General features: G+C 46.0%; 1 protein-coding gene across 1 annotated transcript in view; it reads left to right on the forward strand.

The window, feature by feature from the left end:
* Window positions 1-21,138, forward strand: part of PKD1 (polycystin 1, transient receptor potential channel interacting) — a 202,088-nt gene that overhangs the window by 128,666 nt on the left and 52,284 nt on the right. Inside the window, 6 exon segments of the mRNA XM_030212056.1 lie at window positions 3,715-3,867; window positions 6,301-6,445; window positions 10,364-10,969; window positions 13,849-14,005; window positions 15,118-15,370; window positions 18,780-18,975. Coding sequence (XP_030067916.1) covers window positions 3,715-3,867; window positions 6,301-6,445; window positions 10,364-10,969; window positions 13,849-14,005; window positions 15,118-15,370; window positions 18,780-18,975 — 1,510 coding nt within the window.

Genomic DNA, 21,138 nt, shown 5'->3' on the forward strand with positions numbered 1-21,138 from the left:
ATAAACTCCTGTCTTATATGTGTCTGTACCATAGAAATATCTCTTGTACCACAGAAATACAAAACCGTCTATTAATATTTTTTTTTATTTATATATTTATAATATTTCAAACCTTATTCACAAGATATGTCCCGTCTATTAATATTAAAATACGAGAGGTACAGGTCTGTTCTGTTTTTCTTTCTGTGGTCACGTCTTTGGTGCTTTTCCAATTTGCACCCTCCTCCTGGTGGCGCTGTTGGACTGCGCTCTTTCCTGTCAGAGACCAAGTCTCCGTAATAATCCCGTGGCGTAACCTCTCCTGACAAAATCTTCAGATTGGCTGGCACACAAGAAGGACCAGGGGGGTCCGGTGGGATTAGAGACAAGAACTGGGCTGTAATGTCAGATGGGGCTGGCGACTGGCGTTTATGCCGGGGACGTTACGATGTTTCAAACAAGATTTCTGTCCTCCTGCTAAATCCTTGAATGCATTTTTATTTATCCAGTATTTGGTATGCTGCCATTCAAAATTTATAAAATAAACACCATGGCAGCTTATAATCTGAATAAACAATCTGTACATGAAACCATAGGAGCTGATATTCAAAACTATTTAACGAGGTAGGAGAGGCTCTTACCACTTAAATGGCATTCGACTGCCTATCCAGCAAAATACCGTGGCACTTACACAGACGGTAGAGTTAAATGGTCATTGTTCTCAGTGGAGAAGGGTGAACAGTGAGTGCCGCAGGGATCTGTACTGGGACCGGTGCTCTTTAAAATATTTATAAATGATCTGGAAAATGGAACAAGAATGAGGTGGTTAAATTCACAGATGACACAAAACTATTCGAAGTTGTTAGAATGCATGCAGATTATGAAAAATTGCAGAAAGAACTTAGGAAACTGGAAGACCTGGGCATCCAAATGGCAGATGAAATTTAATGTGGACAAATGCAAAGTGATGCACATTGGTAAGAATAATCCGAATCATAGTTACCAGATGCTAGGGTCCACCTTGGGGGTCAGCACTCAAGAAAAAGATCTAGGTGTCATTGTAGACAATACGATGAAATCTTCTGCCCAGTGTGTGGTGGTGACCAAAAAAGCAAACAGGATGCTAGGAATTATTAGGAAAGGGATGCAAAAAAAAGACCAAGAATATTATAATTCCTCTATATCGCTCCATGATATGACCTCACCTTGAGTACTGCATTCAGTTCTGGTCGCCGTATTTAAAAAAAAGATATAGTGGAATTAGAAAAGGTTCAAAGAAGAGCGACCAAAATGATAAAGGGGATGGAACTCTTCTCATATGAGGAAAGGCTAAAGAGGTTAGGGCTCGTCAGCTTGGAAAAGAGATGGCTCAGATGGGAATACGATTGAGGTCTATAAAATCCTGAGTGGTGTAGAACGGGTAAAAGTGAATCGCTTTTTTTACTCATTTCAAAAGTACAAAGGCTAGGACACTCAATTAAGTTGCATGGAAATACTTTTAAAACAAATAGGAGGAAATATTTTTTCACTCAATGAATAGTTAAGCTCTGGAACTCTTTGCCAGAGGATATGATAACAGCGGTTAGCATATCAGGGTTTGAACAAGTTCCTGGAGGAAAAGTCCATAGTTTGCTGTTGATACAGACACGGGGAAATCACTGCTTGCCCCAGGATTGGTAGCATGGAATGTTTTTACTAATTGGCCACTGTTTGGAAACAGGATACTGGGCTAGATGGACCGTTGGTCTGACCCAGTATGGCTACTCTTAGGTTCTTATGTTGGGTGGAACTGTGAATGACTGTTGTGTGATACTGTGTTTGGCTGTGAATAGGATCATGTTTGACTGTGGTATGGGATTGTTGTTGGCTGTCATGTAGGATTATGGTTAGCCGTGGAATGAGATTGCAGTTGGTTCTAGAATAGGGTTGTAGTTGGGTGAGTGGGTGTGGGTGGGATTATGTGTTGTTTGAGATTCATTGGCAGTGAATATGATTATGTTTCACTACAGTGTGGGATTGTAGTCAGTTGTGATGTGAGATTATGGTTGTTGCTGGTGTGAGTTTGTTCTAATCTGTGGTGTGGGTTTATGATTGAGTATGGTCTTTGACGTTGGCTGGTTGTGTTATGGGTTAATGGTTAGCTGTAGAATGAGATTATGGTTGGTTGTTCATAAGATCTGGTTTGACTGTGGTGTGGAAGGGTGGCTGGCCGTGATGTAGGCTTGTGAAATGGGATTGTACTTGGTTGCCTAAGAGACTGGGATACTAGTTGATGGTGGCATGGATTTGTAATCAAATGTTGCATGGTATTGTGATTGGATGTGGTTCAGTCTAGTTTAGGATTGTGGCTGGTTCTTCTGTGGGATTCTGGTTGGCTGTGATTAGGATCATGTTTGGCAATGGAAAAATATTGTGGTTAGTTGTCTGAAGTACTGTAAAAGGTTTAAATAGGATTATGTTTGACTATGGTGTAGGACTGTGGTGTGGGATTGTGATTGACAGTGGCATAAGATTGTGTTGAGTCTGGTTTAGGACTGTGGATGGTTGTGGAATGGGATTTTGATTGGCTGTGAGATTGTGTTTGAGTATGGCATGGGACTGTGGTTCATTGTGGGTTGTCGTTTTCTTTAACATAGGGATTGTGTTTGGCTGTGGAGTGGTTTTGAGGTTAGTTGTAATAAATTATGTTTGACTATATGGCATGGAATTGTAATTGGGTGTGGTCTAGAATTATGGTTAAGTTATAGTGTGGGGTTGTAATTGGCTGGGTATGGGATTGTGGTTGGCTGTGAATAGTATCATGATTGACTATGGTGTGGGATTATAGCTGGTTGTAGAATGGGGCTGTGGTTGGTTATTCTTTGAGACTGTAGATGGCTGAGAATAAGATAATGTTTCATTATGGCCTGAGATTGTGTGTCGCTATTGAAAATAGGGTATTGGGAGATAGAGGTAGAAGAAACATGGTAAGGTACAGGGCAGGCAGTATATTGAAGTGAATATTTGGAATTTCCTATTTTCTGTGGTAGAGCACCATATCATCTTCTGTGCTCTGTGAACTTGGAGCCTTCAAAAATGTAACAAGTTTTTTATTTCACAACGTAGAACAGTCTTGTAAATCAATGACCTGACACGGGCTGTGTTTCGGCACACAGCACCTGCGTCAAGGCTTGTGTGTCAATATTTGTCCAATATACATATGCCCAGCATCTCATCTGAAGACAGGATATAAGAACCAATCAACATTTGAAGATTCCAAAGTGGTCTGACTTAGCCAGCGACAGAAATATAATTCTCGTTCCAAAAGTATAATTCTGTCGCTGGCTAAATCGGACCACTTTGGAATCTTCAAATGTTGATTGGCTCTTATTTCCTGTCTTCAGCTGAGATGCTGGGCATGTACATATTGGACTAATGTTGACACACAAGCCTTGACGCAGGCGCTGTGTGAAACACAGCCCGTGTCGGGTCATTGATTTACAAGACTGATCTATGTTGTGAATTTTAAAAATTTGTTTCCGTTTTTGAAGACTCTTGGTGCTTTTCTGCTTTGGAGTTTGTGTTTTGTGCTTTGAACCCTCTCTGTGTGTCTCTCTCTGAATTTGGAGCATCTCTCCTTGCCATAACCCTGCCACACGAACACGTCCGTGATTGATCTTTAGCCAGTAGTCCGTCCTTTGATATGCAACAAAGTTCAAATGCTTGGCTGAATTGGTCTATTTCTTCTTCTTGAAGTACGAACAGGTGTTGCATTCAGAGTCTGAGCCAAGTGGTGACAGAGAGCTTCGAATCTGGACCCGGAAAAACATTACTCAGACGTTGATTTCCCTTAAAGTCAACACAGTGGATGATATTCAGCAGATCTCAGCTGCTTTGGCTCAGTGTACGGTAAGGTTGTTTGGCATTGTGTGAAACTAGCAAAACCCACAATCAGTTCAAGTTTTGATGATAGCAAAGTGATAAAGAAGAAAGCAAGGAACGGATAAAATGTGACCTAGAGACACAACCTAGGGACACTGCAGACCAGAGGGGACCAGTAGGCTACAACTAGGTTGATGCTGACAGGTTTGTGGGTCATACGCAGAAAATAAGGGGCAGATAAAGAAGAGCAGCCTAGTGATACCACAAGCCAAGGAGTTGCTGAGCAGCAACTAAGAAAAATGTTTTGGACAAAGGTTGATCACATACAAGTGCTTAACTTCTCCAGCTGGGATATATCCCTAGCAGTGTGGACAAGAATAATGGAGAGAATAGATGGGCCAGTTGGTCTTTACCTGCCATTATCCACAGCGTTTGCTGGATGTCACACACGTGTCCACACATGGGCTTGTCTACCCAAGTTCATCTGTACACACCTTAGAGAGAGGAAGACAAAGCAATTCTCTAGCAGAACCTACCAGGATATGTCTGCATGTCTCAGGTGGGAGAGGCATATGTGTCATCTAGCAGAACCTATCTTGATACGTCTCCATGCTTCAGAGGCAAGGAGACATTCCAAGTCTAAAGCAGAACCTATCACAATATGCCTGCATGTCTCAGAGGGAGGGAGACATAACATATCTTCTAGCTGAACCTATCACAATCTGCCTGAATATCTCAGAGGGAGGAGACATATGTTTACTCTAGCAGAACTTATCATGATATGCCTGCATGTCTCAGAGGGAGGAAGACATGTATATCCTATGGCAGAACCTATCCTGATATGTTCACATGTCTCAGAGGAACTTACAGTCTCTTAACTCTTTCAGGATTGCTGTAATCCAGAAGTTATTATTTACCACATTTGATATACCGCTGAGACAGTGGTTTTTCATACAGTTACTTGTACTGTCCCTAATGGGTTCACAAATGTTTTTCAGGTTTATTAAAGGCTTGCTATTTCGCACATCAAAAAGATTATCTATGCGGCTTTGTACCTGGGGCAATGGAGAGCTAAGTAACTTGTCCAGGGTCACACAGAGCTGCAGAGGGAATTGAACCTGATTCCCCAGGATCTCAACCCACTGCCAGCCATTAGCCAGCAGTGGGAATCGAACCCGGTTCCCCAGGTCCGCAGCCCACTGTGGCTCTTCTGTAGAGATTCCCAAAAGAATGCACTAAGTTCTTTCAGACTTTCTCAGGACCAGGGTCCCTGATATGCTCCTGTACTCTAAACTGCTCAGCTCTTTTCTCTTTCTCCTTAAAAGCAGCAGTGCTCTGGTTACACCTCAGAGTACAAGCAGGAGCCTCAGAAACCTCTGACACCTCTCAATACTTCTTTACCTCTTCTGGAGCCTCAGAAACATCTGTGACCACTCACTATTTCTTTACCTGTTATGGAGCCTCAGAAACCTCTTCTGGAGCCTAATATTTGTGGCTTTTAAGTACTTCTTTATCTCTTCTGGAGCCTCAGCAACCTTTGTCACCTCTCACTGCTTCTCTGTGTCTTTAGGTATATTGGCTGGGCTTCCCAAAGATCCTTCCTTCACTGTGTGGTATAATGGCTGGGAAGCAGGAGCCAAAGCCAAAGAATTCAAACAGGATTGGGGTTTTCTACCAGCCACAGTCTCTCTCCTACCATCATTTTGCTGGTCAGGAGAGCCCTCCCTTTGTTCTGGAAACAGTGGAGACTTTCAGAAGTCAGAGTCAGTAGAGCAACTAGAGACCTCTGCTATCCTTACAGTACAAAATCTTAGAGGACTTTACAAGTGTATGTGAAAAATGCAGAGAGACGTAATCTATCCTGTGTCAGAACCTACCACGATAAGCTGTCTTGCCTCTAAGGTTGTTTCTGATATGGGATAGAGAGGTGTGGTAGCTGTAATCAATAGAAATCAAACAAAATAAAACATGGAAAAGAAAATAAGATGATACCTTTTTTATTGGACATAACTTAATACATTTCTTGATTAGCTTTCGAAGGTTGCCCTTCTTCGTCACTTGTTTCACTTATATATACTGTCATCTACCAACATTTGCTTATTTCCGATCTGATGAAGAAGGGCAACCTTCGAAAGTTAATCAAGAAATGTATTAAGTTATGTCCAATAAAAAAGGTATCATCTTATTTTCTTTTCCATGTTTTATTTCTATTGATTACCTGATATGGGATAGGAATGACTCCCTACACACTTCATGGTAGGTTCTGATATGGGATAGGATTGTCTACCAGCCCTATAGCAGAACCTTCCATGATCTGCCTCCTTGCCTCAGAGGTAAATATACCTCTTGGCTTCCTCCAAAGACTATCTGCAGTCAGAACAATGTCATTTTAAAACTTGTCCCTTGGGGGTCAACTTTCTTATGATCTTATGTAGTATCATAATCTGTTTCTAATTTCAGGTCGCAAGCAAGGAGCTCATTTGTGGATCATGCCAGAGACAAACGTTAAACAAACTAGAAGCTATGATGTTAATTCTGCAGAACGAAACCACCCAAGGCACTATGACCCCAACAGCCATTGCGGATAACATCCTGAATATTATGGGTTAGTAGAGTGAAAGTGGAGAGAAATTAGTCGTTTGGTGGCTGCAGATTTGTTAGCGTTGACTTTAATCCAGCCCTACTCTGCTCCCATTGAAATATATTCCCATAGATGACTCTTGGTACATCAGGAAATTTTTGGCCATTCTTCATTATATACATTTTTATAGCAAAGTGGTCTGGGATTTTTAGGCGTTCCTATCTACAAGCTGCCCTGCCAGCTTTTCTTTTCGTGAAGGAGTCTCACCATCGTTTGACTGAAGGATTTTATTGTGTCAACACTGTCCTTCCCCTTGAGATGTTTTCAGATTTAAAGTTAACACTCACACAAATAATGCAAAACCTCATCGGTAAATTAATCCATAAATCCAAACAAACCCAGGAGACAGCACTGAAACTTAAAGGAGGAGTAGCCCTCAGACATTTAACACACCCACGTGGTAATCAACTTCAGCAACCACTAAAAGGGTGAAATATTGCACTTCTTTCATGTGCTATCAAACCAAAGTGTTCACCAAATCAAAATATCATATCTTAACAATATCAGTAAACCAGTATCACTTAGGAAGAAATGAAAAAGTACTTACCTTATGAGCCCGGCGTCAGGGCCGCAGAGAGATTGAACCAGGCCTGGGGCAGGGCCACTGGCGCCCCCCCCCCCCCACTCATACAATCATCGTCCGCTGCCGCCCCCCTCCAATCGCTGCCGCAACACCTTAGCTGGCGGGAATCCCGAGGCCCCACCAGCTGAAGATGTCTTCCTCCAGCGCTGACTGCGTACCCTTGCGGCTACTTTTCCTCTCTGGGCATGCTGGGTTTCAAAACCGAGCATGCGCGCCTGAGAGGAAAAGCAGCCGCTCAGCAATGCACAGGAGAACAGCGCTGGAGGAAGCTCTGGGTCCTCCTCAGCCTCCAAGGGGGGGCCCAGCGCTGGAGTTTTCTCTCTCCCTGTCAGGACGCGATTGCTCGAGTCCCATCAGGAGCAGGAGAGAGAGAGACCCCGGCACCGGGCCCCCCTTGGAGGCCCGGGGAATTATGCCCCCCTGCCCCCTCTCTCAGTGGCCCTGCACGGCGTCAGCAAACATTGAACAATGCCATGGGCTCTAACATAGTAACATAGTAAATGACGGCAGAAAAAGACCTGTACGGTCCATCCAGTCTGCCCAAAAAGATAAACTCATATGTGCTACTGTTTGTGTATACCCTACCTTGATTTGTACCTGTCCTTTTCAGGGCACAGACCGTGTAAGTCTGCCCAGCACTGTCCCCGCCTCCCACCACTGGCTCTGGCACAGACCGTATAAGTCTGCCCAGCACTATCCCTGCCTCCCGCCACCGGCTCTGCCACAGAATCTCGGCTAAGCTCCTTAGGATCCATTCCTTCTGAACAGGATTCCTTTATGTTTATCCCACGCGTGATTGAATTCCGTTGCCGTTTTCCTCTCCACCACCTCCCGCGGGAGGGCATTCCAAGCATCCACTACTCTCTCCGTGAAAAAATACTTCCTGACATTTCTCTTGAGTCTGCCCCCCTTCAATCTCATTTCATGTCCTCTCGTTCTACCTCCTTCGCACCTCCGGAAAAGGTTCGTTTGCGGATTAATACTTTTCAAATATTTGAAGGTCTGTATCATATCACCCCTGTTCTCCTTTCTTCCAGAGTATACATGTTCAGGTCATCAAGTCTCTCCTCATACGTCTTGTAACGCAAATCCCTTACCATTCTCGTAGCTTTTCTTTGCACCGCTTCAATTCTTTTTACATCCTTTGCAAGGTTACGGCCTCATATATACTGCAAAAACTCCAGAAACATAGCAGAGACCATTGTAAACTCTCCTGCTGTTAGAAACACCTAACACTGCGGGTTTCAATGGAGTCTTTCATCAGGGACTCAGGTGAGGGCCGTCCCCAGCCTTGATAAAAACCCACTGTGCTTGTGCTTTATTGGCTTCCGGCAAGCAAGGGCGTTCCCTGCAGGATGACATCACAGCGCTCACATGACATTTTATGAGTCTTTTTAGGTTCATGTTTTGCAGGATTTTGGCTCAGGGTTTTTTTTTCCACAGTTCTTTTTTTCGATATTCTAGTACATAATTTGTATACATTCTTGTCATTTATGGCTCATTTAACTTCAGGTTTGTTGTATTTTTTTGTACATTTTAAAGAGCCAGCTACACCAGTGTGTTAAAAAGAATATGTTTTTTTACAGTCATTGGATGTGTGTCCGACATATGATAAGCTAATCTCTGTGTTTTCGCATTGTGTTGCTGACAGGTATTTTTATTTTTGATTAAATCCCCTTTCTACTGGCTTCTCTTTACACTTATTCCCTCCCAGATGTTTCAACCCCACACTTCCGATCTTATCCACATTTATTATTCGCAGCTGCACTTTTTTTGCTTAGTATAACCATCGACAACTGTTTCATCCTCTTACTATTTTCAACACACACATGGTATTCACGGGGCCATACATGGACTTTTACCCACATTATCTGGATCGTGCTGCTAAAAGTGATCTCTGACCACCTCAGGTCTATCCAGGTAGTGCCAGGGCAAATCTGGGGGGGTTGAGCCAAGGTGGCCTCCAGAAGCTATCCAGCATCCTAACTCATTCAGATAATTACCCCAGCACTAACCGTAACTTCTGACAGCCGTCCTACACCCAGGTAGACACTGTCAATATGGTTTATGACCTTCGCTATACAAGGTGATATCCACTGAATGTCCATGTCCAGGTTTATATGCCAAATTAAGTGTTTGATTCAGGGGTGTAGCCAGACTTCAGCGGGAGGGGGGTCCAGAGCCCGAGGTGAGGGGGCACATTCTTGCCCCCCCCCCGCCATTTTTAACCCCCGCTGCCATTTTTGACCCCCCCCCAGCCGCCACCACCACCTTTGACCCCTCCCCCGACACCAACCCTCCCCCGCTGCCATCGGGTACCTTTGCTGGCGGGGGTCCCCAACCCCCGGCAGCCAAAGTCCTCTTCTCCGGCGCGACCACGTTGCTGATCTGCAAGGGCAGGCTTCTGTTTCTGTGAGTCTATCGCCCTGCATGTACGTGCAGGACGTTAGACTCATAGAAAGAGAAGCCTGCGCGGCCGCGTTGCTGATCTGCTAGGGCAGGCTTCTGTTTCTGTGAGTCTGACATCCTGCATGTATGTGCAGGACGTCAGACTCACAGAAACAGAAGTCTGCCCTTGCAGATCAGCAACGTGGCCGCGCCAGAAAAGAGGACTTCGGCTGATGGGGGATGGGGACCCCCGCCAGCAAAGGTACCCGACGACGGCGGGGGAGGGTTGGCGGCAGGAGGGGGGTCGAAGGGGTTGGCGGCGGGGGGGAGGGGGCAGGGCCAAATCTACGGGGGCCCATGCCCCCGTGGCCCCATGTAGCTACGCCCCTGGTTTAAATGCAAGGCTGAGCGTGGTGTTGAAATATCAGGGGAAATGAATATAGAGACACATGTATTTATAAATCCATATCTTCTCTATACATGTATGTATATCTCTCTCTAGATGTAGATACAGGTATAATGTACATTATTCAGTTCTTTATTATCCTCTGTCCAGAGAGATATTTAGCTCAGTGATTCTGAAATCTGTCCTGAGAGACTACCAACCACTTGGAATTTCAGGATACCCCTAATGAATATGCATGTCTGCCACCTCCATTATATGCAAATCTCTCTCGTGCCTGATTTTTAGGGCCATCTGGAAAGCACGAGTGGCTGGTGGTACCCTTGAACAGGTTTGAGAAGCATGTCTTAATGTGTCTTACATGCTTGTAGTGGTGGGCATAAGTCAGAGATCGAGGAGGGCCTGTAGCACTGTGAGCAAAGCGTGAATGGGCCTCGCATTCTCTGTCTGCCTATGCCTAAGGTGGTATTTTTAAGTCTGACATATTTTTGTTGCTTTTTTTCTTTAGGGGACTTGATTCATTTGGTCAGTGTGGATCACCATGTGTCTACTACAGTTGGACTTTTGTGCAATCAGCATCATTCTCTCGCCGTTGCCTCCAAGGCCTACAACCTGTCTTCTGACCTGATGCGTATCCTGATGAAGTCCCGGGTCCTGAATGAGGAGCCACTGATGTTAGAAGGCAATGAAATTATGGCACAAGGCAAACGCTCTGACCCCTTAAACTTGCTATGCTACAGCAACAAGGCCGACTGCCAGTTCTCCATTCCTCGGGCCTTCAACAGCACCTTCTCCGACCTGACCGATGTGATCCAGGTCATGTTCCGTGTGGACTCCAACCCTTTCCCCTTTGGCTACATTAGCAACTACACTGTGTCCACTGAAGTGGCCTCCATGGAATTCCAGACCAGTAACGGGAGCCAGATTGCAGTGGAAGATCTGGATTCTGGCAGGGCGATCACCGTAATGGTGAAGAATAGCACAGGCATGCAGAATATATCCTCAGCCACCGCAGTTGTGCAGGCCTGGGGCTCTGTCATCATTGCCGTCAGCACAGAGAATATCAACAGAGATGCAGGGTTGCATTTTCAGATCACGTATCGGCTGCTAAATGGTAGGTCCTGCTCTAAGATCCCCGAGGCTTTCTAGATCCCACAGAGCAGCAGAGCCATTTGAAAAACTAATTCTGTACAAGGTCAAAGAAGAAAAGGCGGGGAAAGAGAAAAGTGTGAGGCCAATACAACTGTATGTATGATATGTGCTAGTGGCTCTGTGAGATGGTGGTTCTGTGAAAGTTGGGTTTCCTTTGATGTAGTGTAGTTTATAAGAGTAGCCATACTGGGTCAGACCAATGGTCCATCTAGCTCAGTATCCTGAGTGGCCAAGCCAGGTCACAAGTACCTGGCAGAAACCCAAATCGAGGCAACATTCCATGTAGAACCCCAAAGAATAGCAAGATTCTGGAATCCTAAAGAGTGACAAGATTCCATGTAGAACCCCAAAGAATAGCAAGATTCTGGAATCCTAAAGAGTGACAAGATTCCATGTAGAACCCCAAAGAATAGCAAGATTCTGGAATCCTAAAGAGTGACAAGATTCCATGCAGAATTTCAAAGTGTAGCAACATTCCATGTAGAACCCCAAAGAATAGCAAGATTCTGGAATCCTAAAGAGTGACAAGATTCCATGTAGAACCCCAAAGAATAGCAAGATTCTGGCATCCTAAAGAGTGACAAGATTCCTTGTAGAACCCCAAAGAATAGCAAGATTCTGGAATCCTAAAGAGTGACAAGATTCCATGCAGAATTTCAAAGAGTAGCAACATTTCATAGAGAACCCAAAGAATAGCAAGATTCCATGCTACCTTTCCTAGGGAAGCAGTGGCTTCCCATGTCTGTCTCAATAGCAGACTATCAGGCTTATTATCGAAAGAGAGGGACGCCCATCTTTCGACACAAATCGGAAAATGGACGTCCTTCTCACAGGGTCGCCCAAATCGGCATAATTGAAAGCCAGTTTTGGGCGTCCTCAACTGTTTCCATCGCGGGGACGACCAAAGTTCAGGGGGGCATGTCAGAGACATAGTGAAAGCGGGACTGGGGCGTGCCTAACACATGGGCGTCCTCAACCGATAATGGAAAAAAGAAGGGCGTCCTTGATGAACACTTAGATGACTTTACCTGGTCCTTTTTTTCTTACAACCAAGCCACAAAAATGTGCCCTAAATGACCAGATGACCACCGGAGAGAATCGGGGATGACCTTGCCTTACTCCCCCAGTGGTCACTAACCCCCTCCCTCAAAAAATGTTTTAAATATTTTTTCCAGCCTCTATGCCAGCCTCAAATATCATACCCAGCTCCATGACAGCAATATACAGGTCCCTGGAGCAGTTTTAGTGGGTGCAGTGCACTTTAGGCAGGTGGACCCAGGCCCATCCCCCCCTCTACCTGTTACACTTGTGGTGGTAAATGTGAGCCCTTCAAAACCCACCAGAAACCTACTGTACCCACATGTAGGTGCCCCCCCCCTTCACCCATAAGGGCTATGGTAGTGGTGTACAGTTGTGGGGAGTGGGTTTTGGGGGGGGGTTGGGGGGACTCAGCACACAAGGTAAGGGAGCTATTCACCTGGGAGCAATTTCTGAAGTCCACTGCAGTGCCCCCTAGGGTGCCCGGTTGGTGTCTTGGCATGTCAGGGGGACCAGTGCACTACGAATGCTGGCAACCCCAGGTTTCACCTGCGCTGACCGCCGTTCCCCAGAGGTTGAGCCCCTAGGTGCAGGTGGCCTGCAGGGCTTACGAGATGGAGCAGGAAGCGGGGTGATGAACGTGACGGCCAGACAGGCAGCAGGTCAAGAGAGTAATCCAGGTACAGGCAAGGTCAGTAGGCAGGCAGCAGACATAAAAGTAATCTGGGTACAGGCAGAGTCAGCAACGAAGATCAAAGTAGAGGAGAAGCACACTACTGAGCAAGTAACACCTACCAAAGTAGAAGCCGAAGCAAGGAGTCCAGGGAGAGCTCAGCTGATAAAGTGCTGGCGTCTGACATCAGCAGGGAGAAGGGACACAGCCATAGGACAAGAGCAGGGGAAGGAGGAACCGGAAGACCAATAGGAGAGAAGCAAGGGAAGCCAGGCAGAGGAAGAGCAAACCCAGGTGGGTGGAAGCAAAGCAATCAAGGAGCCTGCAGCCACCAGAGAAGAACCACACACACATGGCTCAGGGCTGTGCCAGTCAAGTGTGTGTGTCAATGGGACCTTGCACAGCCCAAGGACGCCACTTGCATTGAGGTAGGGGACATGACAATGTGAAACTAACCAGCAGTGTGATATTGGCTTTAGACATGTACACAAATGATCCCCTGAGACAGGGGTGATAGCGGGGAACAGTCACTGCTCTGAGCTGAAATTCTGGAGTTGATTTACCGACTAATAGCGGCTGATGGCGTTGGCTCTTGAATTAATCTACTGGTACCATGATGTAGCTTCACTCTTCAGCAGCTGTCTGAAATGGGGGTTTTTACCCAGTATACAAAGAAGGTCTGACTTTTAAAACATATTTGTTTTGGAAAGCGTTTGGGGCACCTTAGCAAGGTGGTGCAGGACAGGTGGGTGGGAGGCTGAGTTCTGGTAATCAGCTGCTATTTAGAGTTTTATGATTTTGATGGTTTATGTGATGTTGTAGTATGATCTTGTGATGTTATGCTTGTTGAAGTTTTATGATGGGGATGGTTTTGTTTGATGTTGTTTTAGTATGAATTTCTGATATTGTGCTGTTCAGAGTTTTATCCTGGGGATGGGTTAAGCGCTATTTAACCCGTCAGCAGCCATTCTGGCCAGTTAAATAGCACTGAATATTGGGTGGATTAAGTTTTATTATGTGTGTTTTGATGTAAACCGCTTATACATTTTTTAATAAATAAAATGATGTGTTGTGTGCAGAAGACAATTTCTTTCCTGGTTAGAAACCTCTTTTGTCCTCTGCTTCTCTAGAGCGATATGCTTCAAGTGAGCTGGAACCATTCGCCGTGGTTTATCTCCATCACTCTACACACGCCAACGAGTATAACTACACAGACATGAAGAGGATCGGGCTTGAGGAGCTGCAGGGGACCGACCACAAACTCTACACATTCTTCATTCCTCCACTGTAAGAGAACCATATCTGCTCTGCAAGACTGATCTGCACTTCCCACCCACCATGAATCATTCCCAGCTTCTTTTACAACCAAAACAAGATTGTTTGAATCAGGAGAGCAGCTGTGCTTCTGGAATCATAGGGCTGAAAACTGAGTAGTTTCACCCCAGGGGAATCTTGCTGGTGTTAGGGCTGAGAAAGTCCTCAAGGTTGTGATAGTGGGGGTAACCCCTTTATTTTCCTGATTTTCGATTTCTAACAGGCAGGAGCGAACTGACCATTTGGGCAACTGGGCAGTGCCCAAGGGCCCAGTGCAGTTGTGAGGCCCAATACCTCCTCCCCACATGTCCAACATCTCTCTCTCCTCTGTCCCCTGTTTACCTTGAAAGTCCCTTTCTCCATACAGGGCCCCGGCTGTTTGCTGCTGACCAGAACCTTCTTTCTGCCACAGCCCTCCCCCTTCTGATGTAACTTCCTGCTTCCACAAGGGTGGGTCACGGATAAAGAGACTTTTGAGGTAAACATGAGGGGAGAGAACAAGATTCAGCGACTGAGAGGACAGAGAGAGAAATGTTGGACCTGGAGAAGAGAAGGAGGAGGCAGAGATGGTGGAGCTGTGGAGGAGGGCAGAGATGGTGCATAAAGGGAGGGAGAAAGAATGAGAGGGAGAGATGTTGCATCGGGGGAGGGAGAAAAAGATATTGGATCTGAGGAGTAGAGAAAGATGTGGGTCCCAGTGATGGGGAGGCCTGGGACCCAGGAGTGGGGTTGCCCAAGACCCTCTTATTGCCAGGGGCCCCAGATCTATGTCAGTCCTCCCCTGCTAACAGGGACCAGTTTGGGTTCCTGCCTGTCTCCCAAAACTCTGTAGAGCTCTGCAGGAGAGTTTTCTAAGTATTGCTTAAGTATGGGAGAAAAGTTATCAGACCACTGTCCCATGGGATATTCTATGGACTATGAGGGCTGTATACAAAACATAATGGCTGGACATTTCAGAATTAGAGTCACTGATCCACCTCCAATTATTGTGTATTTGCCAGATATTTCAACTCCTTGGTCAGGCTGTCAGCAAGCTGGTCTCAGAGCTTCTCACTAATGAGTGCACACTCAACTCTTCCTTTTAGGATTGGAGACACAACCACGGATTACTACTTTAATGTTAGCAACCATTACACATGGTCAGCTATGGAGGTAACAGTGGCTGTGTACACCGCTTTGTGCCAGTACTTCAGTGAGAACGAGATGAGGTGGAAGACGGAAGGCTTGGTGCCCCTAGAAGACTCCACAGTGGAGAAAGCTGTGTGTCGGACACAGCACCTCACAGCCTTTGGGGCCAGTCTCTTTGTACCCCCACACGCAGTACGCTTCATTTTTCCAGTGAGTAAATGATATGTATTAGGAGGAGGGGGTTTCAAGCCATATTTTGTGCTGTTATTTACTGGGAATTTAGGCTATCTTGGAATATGGGAGTGTGGATAGGGCTTTCAGACTTTATTCCTGGATACAAGACTGAGGCACTCTAAATCAGGGATCGACAAATCCCAGGTGCCAGGTTGCCATGATGATTAGAAATTTCCATCTGGCACCCGGGACTTTCATGCCCCAGTTTACAGCCTCATTGTCCTTTCTGCGCTGCATGGCTCTGTGTGAATCTGGGCTGCAGGAACTCTTGTGTGCTAGACTCACGTCATTTGAGAACCAGAGACCAGTATGAGGTTCCTGTATCGTGTGGCTCAGACTCACACTAGCCACATGGTGTAGGGAGGGCAGCCGCAGCACAAAGAGGGAAGTTCTTGCTCCATGGACAGCAGGTGAGGACCAGTGGGGGAGTTGGAGGAGAATGATGAGGCTGGCTGGCCGGTTGGGGTAGGGGCTAGGGGGGAAGCAGCAGAGATAGGGTGTGGGGGAGGTGGCTGCCTTTTCAAAGGGGACTGATTGACTTGCTGGGTGGTGAGAGCTCGCTGGAGTGGGAGTCAGGAACTGGGGGGATGGATGACTTAAGGGAATGGGAAATGATGAGATGGAATGGGCTGAAAGAGAAAAATTAGGTATGACAAGGTGAGGGGAGAGTGTGAGGCTGAGTGATGATAGGATAAGGGAATAGAGTGAGTGTGAAGCTGGCTGATGGTGAGGGCGGAGAATAAAGAAAAAGTGAGGCTGGATGATGATGGGAGGAGAATAGAGAGAATGAAGCTTGGTGATGACAGAGTAGGGGAATAGAGAGAGAGTGAGGTTGGGTGATGATGGTGGAGGGCAGTAGAGAGAGAGTGAGGCCTGGGTGATGATGGGGGAGTAAGAGAGAGTGAGGCTGGGTGATGATGGGAGGAGAATAGAGAGAATGAAGCTTGGTGATGACAGAGTAGGGGAATAGAGAGAGAGTGAGGTTGGGTGATGATGGTGGAGGGCAGTAGAGAGAGAGTGAGGCCTGGGTGATGATGGGGGAGTAAGAGAGAGTGAGGCTGGGTGATGATGGGAGGAGAATAGAGAGAATGAAGCTTGGTGATGACAGAGTAGGGGAATAGAGAGAGAGTGAGGTTGGGTGATGATGGTGGAGGGCAGTAGAGAGAGAGTGAGGCCTGGGTGATGATGGGGGGAGTAAGAGAGAGTGAGGCTGGGTGATGATGGGAGGAGAATAGAGAGAATGAAGCTTGGTGATGACAGAGTAGGGGAATAGAGAGAGAGTGAGGTTGGGTGATGATGGTGGATGGGCAGTAGAGAGAGAGTGAGGCCTGGGTGATGATGGGGGAGTAAGAGAGAGTGAGGCTGGGTGATGATGGGAGGAGAATAGAGAGAATGAAGCTTGGTGATGACAGAGTAGGGGAATAGAGAGAGAGTGAGGTTGGGTGATGATGGTGGAGGGCAGTAGAGAGAGAGTGAGGCCTGGGTTATGATGGGGGAGTAAGAGAGAGTGAGGCTGGGTGATGATGGGAGGAGAATAGAGAGAATGAAGCTTGGTGATGACAGAGTAGGGGAATAGAGAGAGAGTGAGGTTGGGTGATGATGGTGGAGGGCAGTAGAGAGAGAGTGAGGCCTGGGTGATGATGGGGGAGTAAGAGAGAGAGAGAATGAAGCTTGGTGATGACAGAGTAGGGGAATAGAGAGAGAGTGAGGTTGGGTGATGATGGTGGAGGGCAGTAGAGAGAGAGTGAGGCCTGGGTGATGATGGGGGAGTAAGAGAGAGTGAGGCTGGGTGATGATGGAGGAGAATAGAGAGAATGAAGCTTGGTGATGACAGAGTAGGGGAATAGAGAGAGAGTGAGGTTGGGTGATGATGGTGGAGGGCAGTAGAGAGAGAGTGAGGCCTGGGTGATGATGGGGGAGTAAGAGAGAGTGAGGCTGGGTGATGATGGGAGGAGAATAGAGAGAATGAAGCTTGGTGATGACAGAGTAGGGGAATAGAGAGAGAGTGAGGTTGGGTGATGATGGTGGAGGGCAGTAGAGAGAGAGTGAGGCCTGGGTGATGATGGGGGAGTAAGAGAGAGTGAGGCTGGGTGATGATGGGAGGAGAATAGAGAGAATGAAGCTTGGTGATGACAGAGTAGGGGAATAGAGAGAGAGTGAGGTTGGGTGATGATGGTGGAGGGCAGTAGAGAGAGAGTGAGGCCTGGGTGATGATGGGGGAGTAAGAGAGAGTGAGGCTGGGTGATGATGGGAGGAGAATAGAGAGAATGAAGCTTGGTGATGACAGAGTAGGGGAATAGAGAGAGAGTGAGGTTGGGTGATGATGGTGGAGGGCAGTAGAGAGAGAGTGAGGCCTGGGTGATGATGGGGAGTAAGAGAGAGAGAGAATGAAGCTTGGTGATGACAGAGTAGGGGAATAGAGAGAGAGTGAGGTTGGGTGATGATGGTGGAGGGCAGTAGAGAGAGAGTGAGGCCTGGGTGATGATGGGGGAGTAAGAGAGAGTGAGGCTGGGTGATGATGGGAGGAGAATAGAGAGAATGAAGCTTGGTGATGACAGAGTAGGGGAATAGAGAGAGAGTGAGGTTGGGTGATGATGGTGGAGGGCAGTAGAGAGAGAGTGAGGCCTGGGTGATGATGGGGGAGTAAGAGAGAGAGAGAATGAAGCTTGGTGATGACAGAGTAGGGGAATAGAGAGAGAGTGAGGTTGGGTGATGATGGTGGAGGGCAGTAGAGAGAGAGTGAGGCCTGGGTGATGATGGGGGAGTAAGAGAGAGTGAGGCTGGGTGATGATGGGAGGAGAATAGAGAGAATGAAGCTTGGTGATGACAGAGTAGGGGAATAGAGAGAGAGTGAGGTTGGGTGATGATGGTGGAGGGCAGTAGAGAGAGAGTGAGGCCTGGGTGATGATGGGGGAGTAAGAGAGAGTGAGGCTGGGTGACGATGGGGGGAATGGACAGCAAGAATGAAGCTGGGTGTTGACAGAGTGGATGGGGGGGGGGGGGGAGTAGAGAGAATGAGGCTGGGAGATGATGGTGGGGGGAGACCTACAGGGTTACATTACAGGCCTGATTTACTAAGATTTCTTTTCACTTAGATAAGGATTGGGAAAATAACCTTGATAAATAAGGGCATAACAGAGCTGCAGTAGACACCAGAAGGGAAGGAGGGAAGATCTCAGCCTGCGGCTCCTAAATCCAAAGAAAATATGTCAAGATCTGCTCTAAATGTTCTGTGATTGTTGCAGTATTGCAACGTCTGTTAACCCTGGAAATGGGGCAGACATTTTGGCTTTAATACAGAGGTGATCCTGGAAGCCAGTGGCACACAATTGAGGTTCCGAATACAGACTTTCCTAACCAGATGTGTTCTTTTCTGATCTTCCAGCCTCCTCCTCCAGGGTTTAACTACATCGTTCTACTGACATGTGCCGTGTGCTTTGTCACCTACTTTGTGGTCCTCATCATTGTTCACAAGCTGGATTTGATCGACGTGAATCGAGCTGGGGTAATTCCCTTCTGTGGCAAGAATGGCGCCTTTAAATACGAAGTCCTTGTAAAGACTGGATGGGGCAGAGGATCAGGTCAGTAAGTATCACACTTTTCCTTGGGGACGTGGAAAGATTGATAAATCCATGAGGTCTTGTTCTTTTCTTATCTGTGCTGAGTGCTTAGCAAACAATTAACTTGCATGAGGCAGAGAAATCAGACCCCAGAGAGACCGTGGACCAAGCCCTGGCAATAAGAACTTAAGAATAGCCATTCTGGGTCAGACCAATGGTCCATCTAGCCCAGTATTCTGTTTCCAACAGTAGACAGTCCAGGTCACAAGTACCTGCTACCAATCCCTGGGCAAGCAGTTGCTTCCTGTGACAGAACAGTGTGTTTCAAGCATGTAAAACTGCCTTTATTAAATCTTGAAGTGCATTTCTTTAGTTTGGCCAGCAGGTGGTGCATGTTTTATGTTAAAGCTGTTATAGAAAAGTGAATGTCCTCTTTTAGTTTCACTCAATGAAGAAGTGAATCTACAGTACTGTGAGCAGTATACTTTTAAAACTTGTTGACTGGGCTCTGATTGGCCTGGAGTTTGAAATTACCCAGCTGTTGCTGGCTGTTGCTTCAGTTTCAGCCTGGGACAAGAGAGAGAGAGAGAGAGAGAGAGAGAGAGAGAACTCTTTGCTGAATCCTGTAAAAAAAACAGTTATATTTGATAACTGATGAACAGCTATATGTCCTGATCTCCCCATGTTCTTTCTAGGAAGTAAACAAATGGTTAGTTAGTGTTATAGTTGATCCATATTTCAGTTACCTGTTATTGTTTGCTGATTGCACTTCTTTTGGTTCATTGTTCAATTTTTAAAGACAATAAACATTCCTTTTCAGTTTATTGCCTCTGCTTTTCTGGACTGATAAAGAATCCCGGTGGTTTGTGTGTTGGGTCTATGAGTGCTTTCTGAGAACTGAGGTACCACTGGAAGTGTGGCTTCCAGTAATCTAGAAACCACTGGGGATAATTTGAGAGCGGGAGACTTGCCCAGAGGCAGTTGTGACCCAGTCGGTGGAAGGATGGTGCTAGTGTAGAACACAAGAGGCAGGTGTAGGCGAACCTAATGGGATAGACCTTCTAAGTGGCCGTGGAGTAACCCAAGGGGGTGGCTAGGCACTTCATGACACTTCCTCCTGTCTGTCTCAATAGCAGACTATGGACTTTTCCTCCACGAACTTGTCCAAACCTTTTTAAAACCCAGATATGCTAACTGCTGTTACCACATTCTCCGGCAAAGAGTTCCAGAGCTTAATTATTCGTTGAGTGAAAAAATATTTCCTCCTATTTGTTTTAAAAGTATTTCCATGTAGCTTCATTGAGTGTCCCCTAATCTTTATTTTTTTTTTTGAAAGAGTAAAAAATCGATTCACTTTTACCTGTTTTACACCACTCAGGATTTTGTAGACCTCAATCATGTCCCCCCCTCAGTCTTTTGATGGTTTTTGGTTTTGCTTTGTAACGATTTTAGTTATTATGTACTGTTGATGTGTATGTTTTAGTTGTTATGTTGATATTATGAGTGCCCAGAATGGTAGATGGTGTGGGTTCTAATTTTTTTTAAATAAATAGTAAATGATGGCAGATAGAGACCTGAATGGTCTATTTATTCTGCCCAAAAAGGTGGTTAGAGTTGTATCTGCCTCCCTGTGCAAGTTACACCCTTTTAAGTAAGAACATAGTGATTGCCATTCTGGGTCAGGCCAAAGGTCCATCTAGCCTAGTATCCCGCTTCCAACAGTGGCCAGTCCAGGTCACAAGTACCTGGCAAGATCCCAAAATAGTAAAATAGATTCCATGCTACAGATCCCAGGGATAAGCAGTGACTTCCCACAGGTCTGCCTTAATAGCAGTTTATAGACTTAACCCAGCTACATTAACTGCTTTTACCAAATCAATGAATGTTGCAAGACTAAATGATATATAAGTGTCTATATGGGGTTGGCAGGGTGGTGAATTACTGGCCTGCTCTGTTTGTGATGCCAATGTTTTATCATGAAGAAATGGAAACCTGTGCAGAGTGGCAGGTACATCTCTGGCCCTCGTTGGGCAGACCGGATACAGGTCTACCTGCCATCGTTTACATGTTCCTATGTTAATTTGGCATGGAGTAAAAAGATCATTTGTCTGATTTATTTTAACGTATTACTTTGTCAATTTTATTTATTTATTTATTTATTAGTGACATTTATATCCCACACAA

The sequence above is a fragment of the Microcaecilia unicolor genome, chromosome 8 (assembly GCF_901765095.1).
Source record: "Microcaecilia unicolor chromosome 8, aMicUni1.1, whole genome shotgun sequence".
In the NCBI taxonomy this organism is placed as follows: domain Eukaryota; kingdom Metazoa; phylum Chordata; class Amphibia; order Gymnophiona; family Siphonopidae; genus Microcaecilia; species Microcaecilia unicolor.